The sequence below is a fragment of the Podarcis pityusensis genome (assembly GCF_964106645.2).
Source record: "Podarcis pityusensis genome assembly, chromosome: 4".
NCBI classification, from domain to species: Eukaryota; Metazoa; Chordata; class Lepidosauria; order Squamata; family Lacertidae; genus Podarcis; species Podarcis pityusensis.
The window spans coordinates 3,792,889-3,818,669 of NC_138027.1; the positions used below are offsets into that span (position 1 = coordinate 3,792,889).

The following is a 25,781-nucleotide window of genomic DNA, read 5'->3' on the forward strand; positions in this document are numbered from 1 at the left end:
GCTCCTGTGGATGTGCTGGGATGGTGAAGGGATTATGGCTGACCAGAACCAAGCCACCCCCCTTTGATAGTCCTTGTCATATGGAGTAAAATAAAAATGGAACAGTGCAAATCCGATGTATGGTTGATTTTGGAATGAATTTATAACAGAAGTGTGGCATATGTAGTGTGTGAGTGTGAGTGCGTGAAGTTTGTACAAACTGAATGATTGGGGTGGGGGGTTCCTGCTACAGTCTAAACCACTGAGCCTCTTGGGCTTGCCGATCAGAAGGTCTGCAGTTCGAATCCCTGCGACGGAGTGAGCTCCCGTTTCTCTTTCCCAGCTCCTGCCAACCTAGCAGTTCGAAAGCATGCCAGCACAAATAGATAAATAGGTACTGCTAAATGGCATTTCTGTGACCACTCTGGCTTCCATCACATTGCCCCATTGCACCAGAAGTGGTATAGTCCTGCTGGCCACATCACCCGGAAAGCTGTCTGTGGACAAACGCCAGCTCCCTTGGCCTGAAAGCGAGATGAGTGCCGCAACCCCGTAGTCGCCTGTGACTGGACTTAACCGTCCAGGGGTCCTTTACCTTTTTTTACCCTTATATGGGGTGGAATAATCACTATTTTGTGGGTTTCCCTAACGGTGCCCAAATGAACTGCACTTGTGGCACGTCCTGGTAGTGAAAGCAAGCAATTGCTTTCCCTCTCTGCTCCTTGTCCCTCTTGCCTGCCTGACCTGGAGGCTGCCCTCCGCATCCTCTCCCCTGCCTGGGTCCCTCCTTTTCCACCCTAATGGCTTTTTCCACTCGGCTGCCTTGCAGGCGCCGTAATCTCAGGCGACAGGACCGTCCTCAAGGACCTTGGAGGCAGCTGTGCATAAAGAGTGATTTGTCAAGAGGCAGCCGGGATCTTTCCAGGCCTTAGCATGAGCCTAGCTGCTCTCACTCAAGCCCCAAAGACTATCCATGGTTCGGTGGCAGGGGGCACGCTGTGATAAGAATTTTAAAGTCTTGGATATATTTAAAATGTTCATAAATGTACCAACCAAGCACGTACATAGATCAGCACAGGAAGACCGACCTGAAATCATTTTTGATTCCCAAACTGACCAAATGTTTTCTCTGCAAGGAGGGAGGGGGTGAGGGAACATTCCCATTGTCTCAGGAATTGAGTAATCAGCATTTTAATAGGTGATTACTATTTGGAAAGGCAATCAGGAAAGGTAATCAGATAACCTGGCAGACAGGAAAAACAACAACTTTTCTGTGATGTAGATATGATGTCACTACTGGGTTTTCCCAGTAGTGATGTATGGAAGCGAGAGCTGGACCATAAAGTTCCACCATCCAAAGTACAATAGAACTTCCTTTGCATGTCTGGACCCCTTGGTAGGTCTGGTGATGGGATTAGGCTTGCCTTGGCCAACAATCAGCTCAGCAATTGTCACCTCTGGGAACTTCCTGGGGTAGGAGGTGTGTATACATGTCTCCACGCTTGGGGAGGTGGCAGGGAAAAGAGTCGTTTTTCCAAGGGCAAAATAGTGTTGAAATGGAGGAAACTGGCAAAGGAGTTGATTTTACATGATTGTTAAAGCTAGGTAACTTCCCTGAGCTGTCAAGCCGAAAGGATACATTCAGGCATAATATTTGTAACATTTAACAACTTTAAAGATGTGGCCCCCCCTCCGTAATTTCCGTAACACTAACGAAGCAGGACATGAGCACAACCGATGTCTCCTGCCATGGTTCTTTCCCAGCAGCTGGCATCCAGAAACATGCCAGGAATGGGCACATTTAGCCATCATTGTGATTCGTAGCCCAGGCAGCCACATCCTCCGTAAATGTGTCCTGTTCCCCTTCCGAAATTTCCTAAGCTGGTCAGGCATCCTGCTGAATCTTCCCAGCCCCATGGATGCTCCTGTCCTTGTCAGTCCTCTGGTGCTGCCACTTCTGCCCCAAAGAACACGAGACATTTTTTATCCTTTTGGACAGTGGCATGCATTATTCAGTGCTGCTGAAGGGGCAGGGGGAGGGCGGGGAGGAAGGATCAGCCAGCTGGAAACATCCTTTGCTGGTAAGAGACAGCTTGGGGCAGGGGAACAATCTAAGGCTGTGGGAAAGGACACTGCGGATGCCAAGAAGGGCAGTGGCAGCATGAAGGTGGTGTGTGCATTGACCTCAACTGGGCTGACTGGGTCTGGAAACCAAGCCTGATGAGGAACGGTTGAAGGAGTTCAATACACACCTGTATATTTAAAGTACATCGCCCCCCTCCACAAAAGGAATTCCAGGAACTATAGTTTACACTCTGAAGAGCTATAATTTGCAGGATCCTTAGAAAACAACAGTTCCCAGCGTTCTTTTGTAGTAGTATGAGTTTGGGGTGTTAAACTGTGTACCAGACCCTTCTAATCCCTGGATGCAGCAAGTGGTATCAATAATCTAGTAATAATCAATAATCAAGTAATCAAGCCTGTTTACTCTCCTGGTGAGGTGGTGGAGGATTGAGGGCCTCAGTGTTAGAGGGCAAATGGGTGGCACCCCCTCCCTCAACAGAAAATGCTGGGACAAAGAGCAGAGTTTGGCTGTGATTTGACCTGGAAATAAAGCAGCAAACTGGGGAGAGAGCCAGAGCTACCTTGGAAGAGCAACGTTTGGTTTCTGTTTGAATCCAAGACTGTGGCTCTGGGAGGACCAAGACCCTCTAGGGCTGCTAATGCTGTGAACCCTTCCATTCCAGGCCCAGGTTGTAAATATGTGTAAGTAAACCATATTCCCTAAAGACACCGCAATCTCTGCTGTGCCTCGTTCCCAAAGGAAACATGAATCCTCCATAAGCATCTGGAACCTCTGGAATCTCGCCAGGCTTGGTGACTGGGGTGGCAACAGGATTCCTTTGATGTCTGGAGTGTGTGCAGCCCTGCGACAACTAAATTGGCTCATCCTGGCCTCTTTGTGGGATGTAATCCACTGGAGCAGTCAAGTACAACATTTCCTGTTTGCCTAGAGGGGACATGCAGGGGATGTTGGTCCAGCCAGTCGAACTTCCTGTTACACCTGGCTGGAGCATCCTTCCTTTGCATGTGACTAGTAGGTGAGTGTGACCTTTCCAGACCTGGTAAAAAGCCAAGTCAGGTAGCTACCTCCCTTCTTTTTCGTCCTGCCTGCTCCCTGCTTCACCTGGACCGCACTGCTGGCTCTCTCAGCCAGCAGTCCCTGGGTTATCTCCCATATGGGGTAAACCTATTTGTACATATTTGTAACCTTAAGCCTAAAGCCTGCCTTCAGGGATCAATCACACTGTGCTCTGCCTGATCGTGAGTGAAACTTTTTGTTACTTATGAATAAGAGTTTTGTGTCTTTATTCTTTTAGGAGGGATCAAAGGGGTCTTACCAGGAATAATAGAACACATCTCAATCTGGGCAAGCCAGATTGAATTGCCTATTGCCTTAAGAGACTCACACGAGTCTGCAGCCAGCTTCCTGGTGTGTAATAGGGGAATGCCGTCTGCAGTATAAAGAAACTTGTTAGCGCGAGTTAGGAAGGATAATATTAATCAATATATCCTCTCCTGTTACCCACAACATTCCCACACTCTTTTCTCTTGTCCCACTGGCCTCCCGCGCCTGGCGGCTCCCATTTTAACTTTGTCACTTTCCTCCTGCATTTGTCGCCACCGTTCTCAGTCTCCCAACAGTTTTAGTCCAGCTGCAGAACCAGGTTTCGCAAACCTGCAAAACTCCGCCAAATGGTGACCCTCCCAGGGCAGGTGGGAAAGGCCTGTCAGGCAGGGAGCAGGTCCTGCAGGACTCCCAGCAAGAAAACCTGGGAGGTGAGTCTTGGGCAAAGAAGGGACAAGGGAGTTCCCTGTCTCCAAGGTGTGGGGCTTACCTGCTCTTTGATCGGGCCACAGGTAGGCCAACTCTGGCCGAGCGATGACATTCTGCAGAGGAAAGAAAAATCTGGGTCAGATGACACTATGAAACCCACCTTGGATGGGTGCAAGAGAGCACAGAAGCAGCCCAAGCCAGGAATGATGGGCCTCCCCCTGGTTTGGACCCAATCCCTTGCCCCAGAGGACCTCCCTGGGCCCTGCAGCCTCCTGGGCAGAGGTGGAGGGGCAGCAGCAGGAAAGGGGGCAGGAAAAGCCTCTGGCCTCATCCTGGCACCCAGGAACACGCACTGCATCATCTGCGTTAAAAGTCACTCAGGGATGTGCTCTTGGGGGGGTAGAAGAAGGCGAGTGTGATGGCTTGTGAATGCTCTCTGCAAGAAATGCCTCTGCTCAGTCAGAGATACATATATACATCCTTTATTTTACATATGTACAAGCAGCACACATAATTATGCATCCGAATCCTGTGAGGCAGATTCTCGGAGTGACTTACGTCCGCCCCTTTTCCAGCAGAAGAGGCGAGGCATTCTCATTTGATGTCTCTGCCCCCTCCTCTTTAACACTCTCCTTTCCTGGGCAGATGGAACCGGCACTGCCTCGCTATCTGTGCCAGAGATTCCTGTGCGGTGTTGAGGCTCTGCTCCAACATCCGAGAGCCTTCCCTCCTCCTGAGTTTCCCTCCTTTCCTCCACTGTCACTTCCTGCCCCCCTTCCTCTGCTGGTCTCTCCTCCTCCCCTGCGTTCTCCGTCAATACCATGACAGCGAGGTACTTACTCAGAGGTGGGGGAATTTCCAGGCGATGGCCAGAAGCAAAGAAATGCTGCTGGCCGCTAGTTTCTGAGTCTCCCCACTTTCCCCAAGGGCGTATCCTTGGAGGTCCTGCGGGAGGAAAGGGTGTCTCAGAGTCAGGGGCCAGTCTGGGCCAAAGCAGCAGGGCAGGCTCAAGGGCCTCAGCACCGTGCAAGTTGGGGGGGGGGGAGCGCACAAGTGCCAGTTTCTATTCTCATGACTTCAAAAATGGGACAAATTGCAGGCCACACAGGACAGTGGACTCCATGCCCCAGAAATAGGACAGTCCGTTGGGTAAGAGACGGGGGGCAACCCTAAAACTTCTCCTATTGCCATCGGGACACTTACAGTGAGCAGCTGGAGGAGGGTGCCAAATTGGGAGCTTCCAGAAGGAGACCCCCAGCAGGAGTCAGAAGTGCCGCTTCAGTTCTTGTGGGAAAAGAGAGAAGAGAGGTTGAGTGCTGGGTTAAATCTTGCAAGTGTGTGAAGAAAGAGCCTGCGAAGGGAAGTCAAGACAGAGGACATACTTATTTGTCCCCCTCCTTCTCGGCCACTTTCAGCACCGCCTCAAACGGCCTGTGCACAATCACACTGACCATATCTGAGCTAAAATTTGGCTTCATGATGCTACAGAGATGAGGGGGAGAGGGTTAGATGCTGCCTCCTCCGAGTCTCCGTTGCCCCCTTCTCCCTTCTGCCTGCTCTTCCCCACCCGGAGCTCCCCCTGGAATTCTGCCCCCCACCCACCCCCACAACCCCGCCCATCCCAAAGACCCCCCCACCAGCAGGGGGGAGCGAGCGACTCAGGAGGCCCAATGGGTGGGGGGTGTTTGTGTCTGTGCGGGGGGCCGAGAGAGAAAGGTGGTGGAGTCTTCCTTGGAACCAGAAAGACCCCCATGAAGGGGGAGAAGGCCGATGGCGTTGGGCAGCTGGAGAGATGCTAGATGGAGCCAGGGAGAGGTGTGGCGGTTGGAGGGCTGGACTAGGAGGAACCGAGGAGAGCAGGGTTCTGTTACGGAAAGGAAGGGGGGGCACATGAATGAAGTCTTACTCCCGAGTATGACTGCAGAGAGCTCGAGGCGATGACCTCAAGGGCACCCTGCCCTGCTGAGATCCCCTAGCCCCCCCTCACTGTATTGCACCAAACACCACACAAACCCCGAGCCCCAAGAATAAAAGCGTCTTTTCCCTCCCTGTGTCCCTATGCTTTTCACGGGTAGACCGGGTAGAAGGCCAGCGTATTTTATGAATGAACATTCTATTTGCATGAGGATGTGTTCTAATGCAGCTGCCTGATAACAGAGAGGGGGGATTTTTGGCTTCAACTGCCAAAGGGTTCCTCCCCCCTCTTTTTGCTTGCTTGCTGAAAATAGGGTAAAGGCCGGTGGTGATTTCTTATGCACATATATGGAAAAGCAGAAGTAATCTTTACATGGACATAGGAAGGGTTGTGCTCATTGGTTTGATTTTGCTGCAGTATATGAATATGTAATGTTTAATGCTGTTTGGAATAAGCTATACAAACCCAAAGCCCCCAGGGCTCATTGCCCAGTCACTGGAAACCATTCCACTGGGTCTTTATTGCTCAGCAATAAATTTTTACTTTCTTTTTCTCTATTTCTGTGTCTGTTGATTCTGTTCTGTTGAGCATATCTTGAATGGGTAACAGGTATTCCTTATCTCCTTGCAACAGTTTCACCGATTCTCTCCATTCCACCTCCAATCTGCTTCATTGGTAAAGGACTTGGAAACCGCTTGGTCCCTGCCATAATCCCCCGAGGGAGGGATCACGTACACACAGGAAAGAACTTATTGATGCCAAATCACTGGCCAAGCTCTTTCCTCCAGGCCTGCCCAGGTGGCAGACTATGCGAACCAAGGTCCTATTGTTTTCTTGTTGTAGGTGCTTAGAATGTGCTTCTCAATGCATATCCTGTATTTGCATGTTCCCCCCACATATCCCATATGTTAATCCTGTATAACCCTCCCCTTTTCAGATGTAGTGATGATGTAGTAGTGATGTAGTGATGATGTTTTTCAAACTGTAGCTTGGGAGATGGTGGGAAGTTCTAAAAGTCCTTGTCACCCCATCCTCAGGGTTCAATCTCCTTTTGAACCTGTTGCGCAATAAACTCAGATCTTCAGCAATTTGCTCCGGTTGGTGGCTGGACTCCTCCTTTGTTCTGCAGGGACCCACGGGCTCTGCCCGATGAGCTAGGTGGCTGAGCAGACTCACACCTAGATTTTCCGTAACATTTGGTGCCCAACCAATGTGGGGCTTGCGGTTCTCCTGTATGGCTGACTGGGGCCCCTAAAATCTTCAGCCAGCATGGGCCCTTTTGCCTGGGAAAATCCTTTTGGACCCCCGGCCATCTTCAGGGGTAGTAATCAGCTAGCCTTGAGGGGCCCAGCCAGGGAGCAAGGGAAGATCCAGCTGGCTTATTCATCAATCCTGGAATCACAACAGAAGACACGTGAGTATAGGTTAAAATCCAGCGCACTGGTGGGAAGGGAGTGGTGATCTCCTGGCAACTGAATTCTCTGCTCTCTTATCTATCATTCTTCCTTACCTTTCTCTTGGTCTAGATTGTGAGAAAGACCTTGGACCATTGCTCAACTCGAGAAGGGAGTTCTGAGCTCTATCTCTTTATCTTAAAACCTCCAGCCAGCTGCACCAATTGAGAGCCCGAAAGTAAGACAGAGAGGACCAGCTTAAAAACCCACCTCACCGCAATGGGCATCTCATTGAAAGCAAGGGGTTGGAGCTCTTTTTCTGAACTTCCAGCCAGCCACCCCATTAGGAACCTGAAAATAAGACAGAGAGGACCATCTCAAAAACCCACCTCTCTGCAAATAGGTGTCCTATTGAAAGCAAGGGACTGGAAGGGACCGTCTTTCTATCCTTACCCCAGCCGCACCAGTCGAGTCACGTAACACGTGTATTGTGTGTGAGCCCGCTTCTGAAAGCAAGGGGGGTATTCCAGATCAAAAAACTCTATCCAGGGGTCGCCTGAGCTGGCATCACACTGCTCTGGCATCCAGTAGGGTCCCTTTCTTAAGTTTGCAATGATAGGTAGGGGAGCTCTGGGGGAAAAACCAGATAGCTCAGGACTCGGGAGAAACCTTGTGATATTGTTAGCTAACGGAGGATAGAAGAAACAGTAGGAAAAACCCTTATATACCTTAATTGAAACCCTTACCTACCCCTCTTTCCCCTTTTTCTATCTTAGACACACGTGAATTAAGAAATGGGTACCCAAGCTTCAAAACATGAGCGGCCTCCCTCTAGGAGGAAGGCTTCACAGAAGCCATCCCAATCCCAGAGGGACCACGACTCCCCTCTTGAATTTGTACTAACATACTAGAAATCAATACCAGGACATAGACTACTGTCCTACTACTCCCTACATTTGGCTTTTGGCACAAGGACCCAAGCCTCACACCCAAAAACATGGAAGAAATGTACCTTCAATTTCTTACCATACAACAGAAAAGAGGGTGTGTCACCTACAACGGAGTTGTAAGAACGATTCAGAGTGAAGTTCCCTGTTTTCCAAGCTTCCACCCAGAAGCGTTGTGGTAAGCCTGAATCAAAAAGCATTGCCTCCACCACTTCCTGGAGCGTTCTGTTCTGCCTTTCTGCCATCCCATTCTCCTGTGGTGAGTGCGAAATTGTCAGCCTGTGACGTATCCCTTTTTGGCGAAAGTAATTCTGCAACGCAGACCCAGTGAACTCCCTACTGCGGCCTGATTGAAAACTGCAGACCCTCAGTGAGAACTGGAGTTCCACTGCGGGGACCCACTCCCTCAGCATGGTGGCAGCCTCCCCCTTTCCTTCAGAGGTATCACTCAGCTGTTTCTAGAGTAGTCATCTATCAGAGTCAAAGCATATTTAGCCCCACCCAGACTTGCAACAGACATAGGGCCACAGATGTCTGCATGAACCAACTCAAAAGGTTTTGGGGTTACCCTGTCAGACCTTTTGTTAGAGGGGTTTTTTCCTCTGGTGGCAGATGACAGAAACTACGACACCACAAGACCAGTGTAAAACCAAATGAAATGTTTTATTACAAAACAACAAACAACAAAGCTTCTGGGTGTTTTTCCTTGCAGGCAAATTCAAACTGCCACGCCCTAGATGGTGTGATGTGGCATCCCTGTCAGTTCCCTTGGGACCTTTTCTTGCGTTCCCACACCAGGCCGTTCCCCTAATCTGGTTGCCCGGGGCAATGGCCTTGGAGGCATACTGAGCAGTTTCCTTGTGGCAATGTTTACACAGGTGGGTCTCTGAGCCACAACGATAACAACGGCGTGTAACAACGGCATGTAGCAAAGTCCTTCACGGTGTCCTCTTTCACTGTCCCCCCACTCTTGGAAGCAGGACAGCTTGGGCCGGCTCACCCCCCTCTGTCTGCCAACGTTCTTCCTCATTGCATAGTCGACCTGAGACAAACTGGAACATTAACTGGGCTGGGCCATTGCTTCAAGAGTTAAGCACAAGTTCTCATACCTCTTGTCTAAAGGAGCTCAGAAGAATTTAGACTTTTAACTCCTCTGGAAAAACCACATTTAGCTGATGTAATTTATTGAACACAGCTAGCATCTTTGTAATGCGTTCACAGATGCTGTCGCCAGGCCGTGGTTTCATCTCAAAAAGGCTTCTGGTGACATGGATCTTGGCTCCCTCTGTGGTTCGGTGGTGAACCCACTCCAGCGCCTGCCAAATCACCTGGGCATTCTCTAACCCTTCAACGTGGGGTAACTGTGAGGTGTCTATGCTCAGCACTAGCAATCCCATTGCTCTCTGGTCTTTCCTCAGCTCAGCAGCAGCTGCCACTATCGCAGGCGCAGCTGCGCCGGCCGCTGCTGGGACCAGAGGAGCTTGAGTGCAGGCCCATAGAACCGTGGCTGTAAGCCAGGCCTTAGCTCTTCGGGACCGTTCCTCCCATTTCTGCCCATCAAGTCTCTCAAATGTGACAGCGTAGGACTCCTGGACTTCCGCCATCTTCCCCTGGGGCTAGCTTACTCATGCCTCACACTGCAGTAGCTCCTGCAGTAGCTCCTTCACCAGCAAGTTCCACTGCCCTCAGGCAGGTCCTCCAGCTGGACTTGCTTCACACACAGGCACAACCACGCGGCTGACTCCATAACCTGTGAGATTTAATGTCCAGCACACTTCCACTGCGACTCAGTGCTTTTCCCGGTGTCTAGCAGAGTTTGCGAACATCGGTGTGGCCTGTGTGGAGAAAGCTCAGGCATGCAGAAAAAGACTCCGTATGCAGCTTCTTTCTAATCTAAGAAGCTTTATCGTACAGCGGCAAAATAAATCAGCAATACGGGAGAAAGAGCTGACATGCTGTCTCTCCCCTTCACAGCAAAACAGAAAGTAAAGTATTTCACATAACAAAGCGTACAAATCCCATATGTGAACACACCCCCAGCGACAGGACATAACTTCCTGAGCTATTAACCCTATAAGCTCTGGGTCTCCTCACACCCCCTTTCGTCCTGTATCGCTGGGGTGAATGTAAGCACTACCACTTACCCCAAACCCAACCCTTCACAGAACTCCCCCTGTTTTTGGAAGCTCAAAGGTTTAGTGAACCCATCTGCCAGATTCTTCTGGCTCAGACAGTACTTCAGCTTCACTAAGCTGTCTGAACACTCTGACATACATTTTGGAAACATATGTCCAAATGTCTGGTTCTGAACTTAAACAGAAAGTAAAGTAGTTCACATAACAAAGTGTACAAACCTCGTATGTGAACACCCCCCCAGTGACAGGATGTAACTTCCCAAGCTATTAACCCTCTAAGCTCTGGGTCTCCTACAGTATGATGTATCTAGGAGGTGGTCTTGGGCTACACCCCTTCTGTGATGTACCTCATTCAGCCCACATTTTACCAGCTTCCTCATATAAATATCACAGAGGACTTTTCAAAAGCTTTATTGAAACAAAGTTTGTAACTCCATCCAAAAAAAAGAAAAGAAAAAGGAGAAAAGGAGAGATTTCTCTCACTTATCTTGTTTTTGAGAAAGCCATGCTTTCATCCTGTATGTTTGTAATGTAAAATTTTCAGATGAAGGGCAAATAAATTTTAAAAAGCATAAATGAGGATCTTGGCAAGCTGGAACATGTGCAAAGGAAGGCAATTTATGTCTTTATTTAATTTGTAAACCAACCAACCCAGTGGTGTCAACTTGTATAAAATATTGGTGGGGGGTCAGGTAAGTCCTGTTTGCACTATCGATCACAGGATGCATGCACTCCATTTGAATGGCAATGCCTATAATGGCAGCAACTTTTTAAAAAAGTAATATTTTGCGCCCGTAGTTCAATTTCTCAGCAGCTCCCCTTGCCCCGGAGAACACTTCTAGCATTCCATCTCCTAGAAGCTCCCTAGTGGTTGAAGTGCCGATCAAACTTCAGTTTTGTGCTCTATAAATTCCAATTAGCAGTACTGGGGGTGGTTCAGATTCTGGGGCAGTGCTTTTGGCCAGCAGAGGGTGTCACAGGGCCAGCCTACTTTCCCTTTAAAGCAAACTTGGGTCTCCAGCTGTTTTTGGACTACAACTCCCATCATCCCTAACTAGCAGGACCAATGGGGAGGGATGATGGGAACTGTAGTCCAGGAACTGCTGGGGACCCAAGTTTGGGAAAGCCTGCTTCAAAGCAACTTTTCCATTTTGCCCGCAAAGATGGGACCTGTCCATGTTTGTATTTCCTTGTATTTTGTTCTTCTCATGACCTTTGTGCGTTTATTTTTTTTATTTTTTAAGAGGGCAAATTGAAAGAGAAATTGTATGGCAAGTTGCAGAAGAATAAAAGGTTGTGTTTGAAAAAAACTGGGGGGTGGCATCCTTAAATATTTTATTGGGGGTGGGGCAAGGACCACTAGGCCTTTAAGAGTTGCCGCCTATTCCCTACACCCACAGGTCTCAGGAATGTTACAACACAAAACACCACGTTAAAAGAGCATTAGATGTCAATCAACCAAAGGCCTGCTTATAAAGGTGTGGATTTAAAGGTAAAGGTAAAGGGACCCCTGACCATTAGGTCCAGTTGTGACCGACTCTGGGGTTGCAACGCTCATCTCACTTTATGAAATGTACAGCTTCCGGGTCATGTGGCCAGCAGCGCACGGAAACGCCGTTTACCTTCCCGCCGGAGCGGTACCTATTTATCTACTTGCACTTTGGTGTGCTTTCGAACTGCTAGGTTGGCAGGAGCAGAGACCGAGCAACGGGAGCTCACCCCGTCACAGGGATTTGAACCGCCGACCTTCTGATCGGCAAGTCCTAGGCTCTATGGTTTAACCCTTTGCCCGGCTCCTAAAGCTGTATAAACGTTTTGCCAACCTTTGTATGGATTCTTTGATGGGAAGTTAGTTTGCTGCTCTGATTGAAGCTCTTTCCACATTCCACACACGATAGAGATTCTCCCCTGTATGAATTCTTTGATGGAAAGTGATACTGTGGCTGTGACTGAAGCTCTTTTCTTTCCACATTCAAAGCACTGATAGGGTTTTCCCCTGTATGAATTTTTGTAAAAAAATATTTTTTATTAAACAATTTCAGCATAACAATTTATCCACCCTCATAATCAATTACATTATTTCCCCCCTTCCCCTCCAACCCTCCCTCTCCCACCCACCATGGACTTCCCTCAGCTCCCCTCCCTGATTTCTTTGCATATATTGTTTTCTGCATGTTATAAAATTGTACATATCCTTGCCTTATTTATCATGTGTTCAACTAATAAATTTATGGATGTTTATTCAAAACCTGCCAAGGACTCCAGTTTACTTTGATGTCTTTTTAGATAGTTTGTAAAAAGTTCCCATTCTTCCTTGAAGTCACAGTTGTCCTTTTCAAACAGTTTATATGTCAATTTGGGCAATTCCGCATAGGTCATCAATTTTTCTTGCCACTGTTCTTTCATTGGGATTTCCTCATTCTTCCATCCTTCTGCGAACAAGACTCTCGCCACTGTTTTAGCATACATAAATAAATTCTTTCTTTTCCTTGGCAGGTCTTGTCCTCCAATACCTAACAAGAATACTTCTGGGGTTTTCTTACATATGCCAATTTGAACATTTTTTTTCAATTCATTATATATCATTTCCCACAATTTTTAAACTTCTCTACATTCCCACCACATGTGATTATAAGTCCTTTCTTTTTCTTTATATTTCCAACATATATTTGACCCAGTTCTATACATTTTTGCTATCAGTACTGGTGTAATATATGAACTATACATCATTTTCATATAGTTTTCTTTCAAAAGAGAACAGTCTGTAAATTTCAAATCTACTTTCCACAATTTTTCCCAGTCCTCAAGTTGTATGTTATGTCCTATATCTTGTGCCCATTTGATCATGACCATTTTTTCCTCCTCATCTTTTGTTTCCTGTTCTAGCAAAATATTATACACTTTCTTCAGCTGCTTCACTTTTTCTATAACTCCCTTTTGAAATCTAGAAAATGTATAACTAAATGCTTTATTATCTTCCTCGTACATTCTATGTAATTGTAGTGTAACCAACTCTGCAAATAATCTTTTATTTCCTCATAGTCTTTTAATTTCCATTTCCCTTCTTGATTCTTCAGCTAATCTCTGTATGTATGCCACGTCCCTTTCTCTCTCTCTCCTGTATGAATTCTTTGATGGGAAGTGAGAGAGGAACTCTTAATGAAGCTCTTTCCACATTCCACACACTGATAGGGTTTCTCCCCTGTATGAATTCTTTGATGGAAAATGCAAGAGGAGCTCTGACTGAAGCTCTTTCCACATTCCACACACTGATAGGGTTTCTCCCCTGTATGAATTCTCTGATGCTTAGTGAGATCGGAGCTTTTTCTGAAGCTCTTTCCACATTCCCCACACTGATAGGGTTTCTCCCCTGTATGAATTCTTTGATGGGAAGTGAGAGAGGAGCTATCAGTGAAGCTCTTTCCACATTCCACACACTGATAGGGTTTCTCCCCTGTATGAATTCTTCGATGGGAAGTGAGACTGTGGCTGTGAGTGAAGCTCTTTCCACATTCCACACACTGATAGGGTTTCTCCCCTGTATGAATTCTTTGATGGGAAGTGAGAGAGGAGCTATCAGTGAACCTCTTTCCACATTGCATGCACTGATAGGGTTTCTCCCCTGTATGAATTCTTTGATGGAAAGCCAGACTGTGGCTGTAAATGAAGCTCTTTCCACATTCCACACACTGATAGGGTTTCTCCCCTGTATGAACTTTTTGATGGGAAGTGAGTTTGGAACTATCAGTGAAGCTCTTTCCACATATCAGGCACTTATAGGGTTTCTCACCTTTATGAATTCTCTGATGCTTAGTGAGATCGGAGCTTTTTCTGAAGCTCTTTCCACATTCCCCACACTGATAGGGTTTCTCCCCTGTATGAATTCTTTGATGGGAAGTGAGAGAGGAGCTATCAGTGAAGCTCTTTCCACATTCCACACACTGATATGGTTTCTCCCCTGTATGAATTCTTTGATGGAAAGTGAGAGAGGAGCTCTGATTGAAGCTCTTTCCACATTCCACACACTGATAGGGTTTCTCCCCTGTATGAATTCTCTGATGCTTGGTGAGATCAGAGCTCATCCTGAAGCTCTTTCCACATTCCCCACACTGATAGGGTTTCTCCCCTGTATGAATTCTTTGATGTGAAGTGAGAGAGGAGTTATGAGTGTAGCTCTTTCCACATTCCCCACACTGATAGGGTTTCTCCCCTGTATGAATTCTGTGATGGGAAGTGAGGGAAGAGCTATCTGTAAAGCTCTTTCCACATTCCATGCACTGATAGGGTTTCTCCCCTTTGTGAATTCTTTGATGGGAAGTGAGATGGGCACTCTGACTGAAGCTCTTTCCACATTCCGCACACTGATAGGGTTTCTCCCCTGTATGAATTCTTTGATGGGAAGTGAGATCGGAGCTCTTCCTAAAGCTCTTTCCACATTCCACACACTGATAGGGTTTATCCCCTGTATGAATTGTTTGATGGAAAGTGAGACTGTGGCTGTGACTGAAGCTCTTTCCACATTCCACACACTGATAGGGTTTCTCCCCTGTATGAACTCTTTGATGGGAAGTAAGTTTGGAACTATCAGTGAAGCTTTTTCCACAATCCACACACTTATAGGGTTTCTCCCCTATGTGAATTCTTTGATGGGAAATGAGATGGGAGCTCTGACTGAAGCTCTTTCCACATTCCACACACTGATAGGGTTTCTCCCCTGTATGAATTCTTTGATGGGTCGTGAGATCGGAGCTCCTCCTGAATCTCTTTCCACATTCCACACACTGATAGGGCTTCTCCCCTGTATGAATTATTTGATCGGAAGTGAGATTGGAACTCTGACTGAATCTCTTTCCACATTCCACACACTGATACGGTTTCTCCCGTGTATGAATTCTTTGCTGGGAAATGAGATGGGAGCTCTGACAGAAGCTCTTTCCACATTCCATGCATTGATAGAGTTTCTTTCCAATGAAATTTTGTTCATGGGAAGTGGAATGGGAGCTCTGACTGCAGTTTTTTCCATACTCCAAATTTTTATGTTGCTTCTCCTCTCTGAGGATTTTTTCGTGGTCACCTTTGTTCTCGATTTCCAATTCATCACAATCTGCAATGGAAACAAAAAGGGATTAGAGCCTCAGGAACAAATGGAGAAGAACTGAAGGTAATTGGGTGTGTGTTCATTACCTGTGTTGTTTGTTTATTATAAGATTCTGATGAGTTGTTGAATGTTGCTTTATTTGATATATAGTAGTGGTCAAAATTGTGGAAGCCTTTTAGAAAAAAGTGTATTTCAGAGGTTTGATGGCTCAAAACACCACTTCTTTTGGAGTAATATCATAAAATTATATATCAATGGAAAGGTAATTTAATCAAGAAAGCAATCCAACAAAGTTTCTTCAATTACCTGTATTTTATCAAACATCATAGCCAAATAACCAGAAAAAGGAGGCACCACTTGCTTAGGTTGACATTTTCAGTGTGTTATGTGATTGCTATCAAGTTAGTTGGTTTTTTGTGTTCTTTCATTTAGTGAGGTTGTAAAACATAATAAAATTATAGAAATGGCACAAAGCGTTGACTGGTCACCCAGAAAGCGATGTAAAATTATACTATTAAGTGAACAAGGCTACAGTTATGAAGAAATTAGATGAAAGATTAGGAAAAACTTAACCAAAGCTGGCCTTTCTATATTTTTGAAGAGGTATAAGGAGACTCAGTCACTACAAAATCAGACTGGCTAAGGCAGGAAAAGGTCACAAAGCCAAGTGACGATTGAAGAATGGAGAGACTGTCCCTACATGACAGAAGAAAATCATCTGGGTGTATACAAGATGACATGGCGCAATGTAATGTGAAGTTAAGTGCAAGGACTGGTCTAAATGTTAGAATTATAAGGAAAAAGCCATTGTTATCTCTCAAGCAAAGGTTGAAAAGATTAAACCCATGTTAACTGGACAGTGGAACAATGGGACAGTGTTATTTGGAGCGATGAGACCCAAATCTCCTTGCTTGGTAGTGATGGCATGAAACATGCAAGGAGAAGAATCAGAGAACATTTACATCCTACTTGCATTACACCGACCGTGAAACACCCGGAAACAGTAGATCCTTGACTTACGTATGGCTCTACTTTTGTACCATTCCAGTTATGACCTTCAGTAGGCGCTTCGACTTATGAACTTTCCTCTAGAGACAGAGGTCTTGCCAGCAGCCTGGAGCTCGCCCGGCCGGCTGCAGGGCAGCGATGGAGCCTTTGCCGCCGGGGAGAGGTCTTCAGTTTACTGGAACACTCCCTGCCAGCTGCGGAGCAGCGCTGAGGCCTCTGCTGCTGGGGAGAGGGCCCCCATCCCACCCTCGAATCTGTGGAAGAGGTGCTGCCTGCAAGAGGCATAGCAGGGCGCACTACAGCCCCAAACCCCGCTGAGGAACCAACCTGAGGAAGTCTAGAGAAGAACCTGGCCTGGCAAGAAAAAAGCATGACCCTGGCCAAAGTGAATCAGCTCTTTACTGACCCTTGCCCCACCCCCAGCTTGTAGCCAGATAAGCCCACCCATCCACAGTGCACGTAAGAAGAAAAAAACGTTTTCCCCCCATCTACAATACTGTCTTATTTATTTTATCGTACAGTACGTTATTATTGCCTTCATTTTATGGATCTATGGTCTTGTTAGAGAGTAAAATCCATGTTAAATTGCTGTTTTGGGGCTGTTATTCATCGTCTAGAATGGATCAATTCACTTTTCCATTACTTTCTCTTGAAAAGGGTGCCCCTACTTATGTACGTTTCTAGTTATGATCGGACCTCCGGAACGAATTATGGTTGTAAGTAAAGCTTCCACTGTAGTGTGATGATCTGGGGTTGTATGTCAGTAAAAGTGTGGGCAGAATTTGAATCATTAATGGGAATGTAAATGCCCCCAAATATAAATAAAATACTTGAGCCCAAACTGAAGCGTTCCACAAGTGATCTTTTCCCAGATACTGAAGCATTTCTATATATATTTATACAAATCTTTCTTTCTTTCTTTCCTTTCTTTCTTTCTTTCGTTCTTTCTTTCTTTCCTCTTTCAACAGGATTCAGCTCCATGTCGTTGCTGTGTTCAAAAGGTGCTTTAAAGATAATCCTATTCCACTGCTGGAATGGTTTGGGAATAGCCCAAACATTAACCCAATCAGAAATCTATGGAGCCAACTGTGGTGTTTGTATGGAGCCCCCGGTCATCTCACGGACTATTGACCCGTACACCACTAATCCGCTGCCACCAACCAGATGGCCAGTTAAAGAAAAATGGAATCCAGTATAGATGGGAATTTCCAGAAGGAATTTCCTTCTATTACAAAGACAAGAGGTTCAAACTAAGTAGCCTTCAGGATCTGGAAAAATTCTCCAGAAGATATGATATAGAGTTGGGAAAAGTGGAGAAGGTAAGACCAGGACGGGACCAGTCTGAAGAGGAGAAAAGGAGAGGGGAAGAAGAGGAAGAGTAAGAAGAGGAGAAAGAAGAAGAAGAGGGAGAAGAGGGAGAAGAGGATAATAATAACAAGGACCTCCAAGTTTGATTTGGACTTGATAGTAGACTTGAACAAACCAGAAAAAGGCTCTGAAAATACTTTCATGGAATGTGAATGGACTTGAAAATAAAAATAAAAGGAACAAAATCGAACATGTCTTGATTAAACGGAATTTAAATATAACCTGTTTACCGGAAACACATGTCGCAAGGAAACATAAGAGGGTTTTAAGTAATAAAAGATTGGGGAGAGACTTTATTGCCTCAGACACAAACAAGAAAAGAGGGGTTGTATTGTATATAAAGGAGAAATATGACCCAAAATTATTTTATAAAGATGAGGAGGGGAAAGTGCTGATAGTGCAAATTACGCTCCAGGGGGGAAAGGTAATCACGGTGGGAATCTACGCACCTAATGACAAAAAAGCCGACTTTTATTCGAAGCTTAGTGAAACATTATCAGAATTTTTGGATCAGAGAGTGATAGTAATGGGGGATTTCAACAGTGTGGTTATTCCAGATTTGGATAGATCAACGAAAAGGTGAGACACAAATGAAGGTAAACTACCAAAAACATATCTTGATATATCAGACACTATGGGGCTAACAGATATTTGGAGACTTAGAAATCTCGTAACAAAACAGTTCACATTCTTTCCAGGTCCAAATCCAAGCTTTGGTAGAAAAAATTACATTTGGACTTCTAATGAATTGGTGCCAAGAATTTCCAAAATTGAGAATCTCCCAAGGACATTATCAGAACATAATTCGTTATATTTGGAGTTAAAAGGAAAAGACCCTTCATCATTCAGATGGAGGATGAATGAAAGTTTATTCAATGGCCAAAAGATAGTAAATTAGGCAAAAGAGACAATTACAGAATAAGTGGAATTTAAACAAAGGAACACCCATTGAAACAGTATGGGATGCACACAAAGCTGTAATGAGAGGATTCCTGATCCAAAAGAACAGTTTTCAGAAAAGAGGAAGGGAGAAGAAGAAAGAAGAAATCCTGGCCCATCTCATGGAGAATGAGAGACTGCTGACAATAAAACCAAAAGATGAGCTAACAAGACAAAATATTAAATTGTTGCAGACTCAGTTCTCGATGTTGGTGAGTCAGGATGTAGAGTGGAAAATAAAAACAATGAGACAAAGGAATTTCGAATCCGCCAACAAAACTGGAAAATTATTGGCGTGGCAATTAAAGGCAAGACAAAAACAAAACACAATTTGTAAGATAAGAGGCAGAAAACATAATTGAAGACCCCAAAGAAATTAGAAAGACCTTTCTGAAATTTTATAAAGATAAGAAAGAGAAAGAAGATGGTAAGAAAACAGAAAATTATATACGAAGCCATCAATTACAGCAGATCCCCCCATGAGAAAAGGAACAATTAAACCAGATAATTACAGAACAAGAAATTGAGAAGGCGATAAAGAGAATGAAGATAGGGAAAGCTCCAGGCCCTGACGGCATTTCAGCAAAATATTATAAGACACTAGATGGACCATTATTACCTGTGCTGTGTGAGGTTATGAATAACATTTTGAAGGAAGGGAAAATTCCAAATACCTAGAAAGAGGCGTACATCACTTTAATCCCAAAGAAAGATACAGATGGTTTGAGTGTTAAAAATTATAGACCTATTTCCTTATTGAACAATGACTATAAATTATTTGCGGATGTGCTGGCCGACAGATTAAAAAAACTTTTAAAGGAAGTAATATATAAAGATCAAGCTGGTTTCCTACCAGGGCGACAACTGAAGGACAATGTTAGGAACATAGTGGCTATAATTGAGTACTTGGGAGTCTAGAAATGATAAACAAGCGGCCTTGGTGTTCATTGATGCAGAGAAAGCATTTGATAATGTTTCGTGGTGGTTTATGAAAGAAAACCTAAAAACAATGGGAATAGGAGAAATGTTTTTGAAAGGTATTGAGGCTATATACTCAGAACAAAAAGCCAAACTTATTATAAATAATAATTTGTCTGACAACTTTGAAATCTCTAAAGGTACCAGACAGGGGTGTCTTTTGTCACCCCTGTTGTTTATTACGGTTTCAGAAGTATTAAACAAGAATTTGAGAGAAGTGTCAGAAATCAGAGGTATTAAGGTGGGATCGAAAGAGTTTAAAGTAAAAGCGTTTGCTGATGATTTAGTTTTAACATTAGAAGACCAAAGAACAGTGTACAAAAAGCCCTAGAGAGAATGGAGGAATTTGGAAAAGTTGCGGGATTCAAACTCAATAGAAATAAGACCAAAATGCTGGTAAAAAATATGAATAAAGAAGAGACAGAGGAATTGCAACACAGGACAGGAATTATGGTGGTTAAGAAAGTGAAATACCTTGGAATTTGGTTGACAACAGGGGAAAAAATTGTATAAAGATAATTATGAAACCACATGGAGAGAGATTAAGAAGGATTTAGAAATTTGGAACAGTTTGAAATTATCCTTTTTGGGCAGAATATCGGTGATTAAGATGAACGTTTTACCTAGAATGTTATTCTTATTCCAAACAATTCCATTGATTAAAGGGACAGGACAATGTAGAGAATGGCAAAAAATAGTGTCAAGATTTGTCTGGCAGGGAAAGAAGCTGAGGATCAAAATGAAAATGTTGATAGATGAAAAAGAAAGAGGTGGATTTGCCATAAGGAAGCCCTGTTCAGGGAAGTTTTTAACGTGTGATATTTTACTGTATTTTTGGTTTCTATGGAAGCCGCCCAGAGTTGCTAGGGAGGCCCAGCCAGATGGGCGGGGTATAAATAATAAATTATTATTATTATTATTATTATTATTATTATTATTATACCAGCTATGAATCTCTATTATGAAGCGTCTTGTCTCGTATGGTTAAAGGAATGGATAACATTGGAAAATACGGACCTATTGGATTTAGAAGGTCATGACAACAGGTACGGGTGGCACTCGTACCTGTGGTATGATAAGGTAAAAGTTCAAAAAGGTTTTTTTAAACCATGTGATCAGAAGGTCAATTTATGAAGTATGGGAAAGAAACAAATATTTATTGTAAAGGAAAACCCTATGGTGGATATCGCCAATAGAGGTGTTGACAGTTAAAAAAGTAAATATGGAAGGAAGGTGAGCCACCTATGAGGAAATTATTAGAAAAATGGAACAAGGGTTAAAACTTAAACCATAAGAGTAAAGAGAAGGCATGTTTACAGGTTGGTTGCAATACCATCAGGTGAATGATATATTGAGTGAGGATAAAAGGAAAGCCGGGTTTAAGGATAAAAAAATCAAGATTTCAGTTAGAATTAGAGGAAAGCAGAGGTAGAATACTATCTAAGATATATGATTTGTTATTAGAATGGTTTACAAAAGTTGAAGAGGCGAAAGAAGCAATGATAAAATGGGCTATAGATTTTAAGCATAATATTGAACTGGATGCATGGCTAAAATTATGGAACGAAAGTATGAAATTCACGACGTGTACGGCTTTAAAAGAAAATTTAATGAAGATGATATATAGGTGGCATTTGACACCAGTAAAACTGGCAAAAATGTATAGGATGAGGGATAAGAAATGCTGGAAATGTAAAAAGGTGGATGGAGACTTCTATCATATGTGGTGGACTTGTGATAAAGTCAAGAATTTTTGGGAGTTGATCTATAATGAACTTAAGAAAGTACTTAAATATACCTTTCCCAAAAAACCAGAGGCTTTTTTGTTGGGGAAGGAGGCTAAGAAAACAGACCAAAGGCTATTTATGTACGCCACAGCGGCAACAAGGAATATATAGGCCCAAAACCGGAAAGTTCCCACCACTGCAGAGTGGCAGACGAAAATGATGAACTACACGGAATTAGCCAAACTGACCGGCAGGATTCGGGATCAGGACGATCAGAGATTTCAGGAAAGTTGGAGTAAATGTACTGTGTACTTAAAGGATAATTGTAAAAATTTAAAAACACTGGCAGGTTTGAAATAACTCCTACAATGTATAAGACAGATACAAGGTTAGAAATTAAAATACGCGACTGGAGAAAATAAGGGATACCTGCTGAAGGGAAGGAGGGAAGTCGCAAGCTCGGCAGAGCTAAAAGTATATATGTGATTTAATGTATTGTAAAATGACTGTGTAAAGAAAACAATAAAAATTGATTGGTAAAAAATAAAAAATAAAGTTAATGTTCTTTTTATATGGGATCAGATTATAATTATTTATGTTTCATGTTTATATATATGTTGGAAGCCGCCCAGAATGGCTAGAGGAACCCAGCCAGATGGGCAGGGTAGAAATAAAAAATTATTATTATTACTACAGTGGTACCTCGATTTAAGAACAGTCCTCTTCCGGGAAATTTTAAGTTTCTTCTTCTTCTTGTTGTTGTTATTATTATTATTATGTTTGTAAACCGAGGTACCACTGTATCATCATCCTCATCACCACTGCTACTTCTATCTGAAATTCAGTAAGTCTAGCTCTTCTCTGGGATGAATTTTGTTTGGCCCAGTCATGGCATCCCCTCCACCTCCAATGTCAGTCGTCTCTTTGGTCAACCCAAGACTGACAGGAGCAAAAACAGAAAACCTGAAGCTACTTATTTTCTGAAGCTGACATTTAAGATGGCCTAGGCAGTTCAGACCAGCCCAATCGTGGTAGAAAAAGGAATATTTTGAAGAAGATTGTTCAAAGAAAAAACTGTAAGTTACTCTTTATTGTGGGGGTGTTAGGTTCCCAGGTGTTATAGGGGGCGCTGTTGAGCTCTGTGAAAATATATGAGGTTGGTCCATAGACGTATTTTTTGAATTTCCAGGCAGATAGGACGATCCCACAGGGAGCCTTACCAAGAGAGGCCACGATCCCACGATTCTCCTCCATGACGTCCTTATGCAGAGCTCTCTGGTCAGGATCCAGCAACGCCCACTCCTCGTCCGTGAAACGAACAGCGACATCTTCAAAGCACACTGGACCCTAAAAGAAAAAGGGAAATGTCCTCCTCTGAGACAGCAGAAATATGATCTGCTCCACAATGCTCTGTTTCCTTCCTGTAAATTGTGGTGTTGTTTCAATAGGATTGCTTTGCTGCACATTTTATTTATGGATGCTTATTTTATTCTGTCTTTTAATTATGGGTATTTGCCTTTGTGCAAATAGGTGGTACTCCACATGTGGTTTTCAAATCATTCTGCCTACGCAAGCATTCCAGTTTGCCTGATGGAATGATCCACTTTCTCCTCTCCTCATGAGCTGTTCTGGGAAGGTTCCTTTCCAATGCCGTAAAGCCAAATTCAAGGGATTCATGGGGGAATGGGGAGGAGGCTGGTTAGTTGAATCCAGGCCACTATTTGTTCTGATTTGTCCACTGCTTAGAAACCAATTTTTGCTTTCAGGGATCAGTCTAGAAATAAAATAAGCCTTTTTTGGATGGCCATCTGTCTTGGATGATCTAGAAGATTCCTGCATTGCAGGGGGTCTCCTGGCTCTGAGAGACAAGTAGGGAGGGTGGCTTCTGGCAAAAGAAGAAGGAGCCACCCATGGCTCCTCCTTCTCCTGACTTACCTCTGCCTCTCAACCTTCCTCTCCCACTTGCCCCCTTCCTCTTCTACCTCTGATTTTGCACTGCATTCTGCCACAGAGTCTCCCAGCTCACTAAGCCCTGTTACCCTTTCAGCTTCTGACACCTCCTCTTCCCAGGCTTCTCCTCTTCCCCCTCTGACCGCTCATCCTCCTTCTACCTCCACTTCTTAGGCTCTGAGCCGTCTTCCCTTCCTGGTTCCCCGGCTGCTTCCTCCCACCATTCCTCTGTGCCCAACCAGTCCATGACATTGCTCCATCCCTCAGCCTCTGTCCCCACAAGGCAGCTTCCCCTGACCTGATCTGGTTCCACAGCCGCTGCTTCCCTTCTGCCCCCATGAAAAGGCGGATCAAGAGGTCTTGCTGGCATCCTTCTGTCACCTGCAAGAGAAAAAAGGTAAGCAGGACCCCAGGAGTGCCTGCTTCTCTCACAGGTGAAACAGGGCATCTCTAACTACAGATGGGCCTTTGAGAAAGCCTCACCCGCTGAGTGCATTTGGAGGTTTGTGCCCATTTCATATGTTAGTTGTGCAGAAATTTATATCCCCTCCTCTGGACCCTTCCTCCCAACTGTCTCCCCCAAAACAAGATGAAAAGAACCCTCAGATGTGTTGGAAAACCAACAGAATGAGACCAAACGGAGAAAAACCACCTTCCTCCTTACCCAGTGGCCTCTCTCTGGTGTCCAACGGAGGCCTCTCTGCCTCACAGGAATCCAGGTCCATTTCTGCAAAGAGATCCTTTCCCTGAGAAAGAAACAAGGATTCAAAACAGAGAATGACGAGAAGGATTATAAAATGAATGTCAGGGCCAAAAACCTGAAGGGTGTTAGATATCATTACATGGATGCCTTGCAGAAAAAGAATAGGCCATCAGCAGACCATTATGGGATGTTCTCTGTCCTGTTTGGAGCCCCTTGAGAGTATCCAGAGGAAAGTCTCTCTCACCTGCTTTCTCTCTGCCTGCTTCCTCTCCTCTGCCTGACTCAGGAGGAAACCTTCGGCCAGGGCCACCGCCTGGGAACTGGTCTCCACTCCACAGTCCCTCACCCAGCTCTCCATCTCCAGGGGAAGGACAGCCAGGAACTGCTCCAAGATCACCAGGTCCAGCATCTCAGCTTTCGTGTGCCTTTCCGGCTTCAGCCACTGATGGTCAAGGTGGTAGAGTCGGCTGCAAACCTCTCGGGGTCCTTTGGCCTCCTGGCAGCAGAACTGCCTCAACTGCTGGCTCTGCACCTCTGAGCGGAGGGTGTCCACCTCACCCAGGATCTTCAGCACAGAGTTTTCCCAGAATCCCCCACTGCTCCCAGTTTGGTTGGCATGGCCTCTTCCTGTTCCAGGGCCAGCTGAGTCTTGCTCATCCATCTGTGCTCTCAGGGAGCCTCTGAGAGATCGGAAGGAACCCTTTGGTCTTCTGCCAAGTTCTGTCCGTCTAAATGAGAAGCTGCAGCAAATCCTACAAAGCAAATACATTGTTCTGTTACAGAATTTGTAGGACGGGGGGGGGAATGGTTCCCTGAGCAAGCATGGATGAGTCTTGCTGGGAACCAGGGCTGGACTGCACCAGATCCCAGACGTTGAGCTATCTTTTTGAAAAGGAGGAAGAAGAGGAGAAGAAATAAGTCTCTAGCCTTCTAGCAATGCAAAATGTGGAGGCAACTGAAGGGATTTCTGTCAGATTAATCAACCTGGTTTCTGCTGCCTTCCAGTCAATGCATGAAGTCAGAACCGAATGACAAGGGAGTCATTTGTATCTTGTGATAAATGGATGCTTTTCTCTAGTGGGGGTCCTGACCTGGGGGTCCTCTGGAGTTGCTCCCCAGCCCCACCCTCACCCCACCTCCACTCCCTGCTTCTGTCTCCTTTTCTGCAATCTCTGCCGCTGTCCAGACAGATTCGTGGGGTGAGATCTCTTTTTCTCTCTTCTGAGGGCCAGGAATGTATCTGGCCAACCCCCTGAGGGCCAGGTGGGCGGGGCCAAAGACATCTCCCTTGATTTTTTGTTGTTGTTCTATTAGATAGCTTAACACAAACTGGTTTGCAATTCAGCAGCCAGACTATGGCCTGGGATCCCTCTCTTTATTCCTGGCCTCTCTTTCCTTCCTCTTTTGGGGGGGGGGGGCTAGTCCACCTCCTCCTCCAGCTTTGGAAAACCATTTGCACATGTTTCCTCGGTTGTGCTATGACGCTGAGCGACGTCACACAGAGTTAAAGTCCCAGGGACTCCTTTGTTTAAAAAGGGAGATTTCGTGGGAGTCAGGGATCCTCTGATCTGCAGGAAGGAGAGCGTGGCAGACCTGGCCCCTCCCTGGCAGGACCCTCTCCCCCCTGACTTGGGGTCCCCCCCCCCCACATGAGCAGATCAGGCCCCCCAGGCACCCTCCCCTGCTGCAGCCCTGGAACCCCCACCAGATCCCAGAGAGAGAGGAGACTCACCAGATCCCAGGAGGGACAGCGAGGCAGCCCTTGCAGGAGAGACCCCAAAGCAGGAAAGGACTGGGGAGGG

General features: G+C 45.3%; 1 protein-coding gene and 1 long non-coding RNA gene across 6 annotated transcripts; both read right to left on the reverse strand.

The window, feature by feature from the left end:
* Positions 1 to 1,677: 1,677 nt before the first annotated feature.
* Positions 1,678 to 4,553, reverse strand: LOC308475490. Its single transcript, XR_013985258.1, has 3 exons — positions 4,376 to 4,553; positions 3,879 to 3,930; positions 1,678 to 1,936 (listed from the first exon to the last, which is right to left on the reverse strand). It is a non-coding gene; the product is annotated as an uncharacterized lncRNA (long non-coding RNA).
* Positions 4,554 to 12,341: 7,788 nt separating this feature from the next.
* Positions 12,342 to 25,781, reverse strand: LOC308475069 (uncharacterized protein). Of its 5 annotated transcripts, none has more exons than XM_081001871.1 (6): positions 25,712 to 25,781; positions 24,224 to 24,731; positions 23,941 to 24,022; positions 23,575 to 23,657; positions 22,547 to 22,673; positions 12,342 to 15,312 (listed from the first exon to the last, which is right to left on the reverse strand). In XM_081001871.1, the coding sequence occupies exons 2-6, from the start codon at positions 24,638 to 24,640 to the stop codon at positions 13,286 to 13,288; spliced, it is 2,736 nt and encodes a 911-aa protein (XP_080857997.1). In that variant the 5' UTR covers positions 24,641 to 24,731; positions 25,712 to 25,781; the 3' UTR covers positions 12,342 to 13,285. The 5 variants fall into 5 exon arrangements, with proteins under 5 accessions (XP_080857997.1, XP_080857996.1, XP_080857995.1 ...); XM_081001870.1 differs by having other exon boundaries at positions 25,685 to 25,773; XM_081001869.1 differs by lacking the exon at positions 25,712 to 25,781 and adding an exon at positions 25,407 to 25,581 and having other exon boundaries at positions 24,239 to 24,731.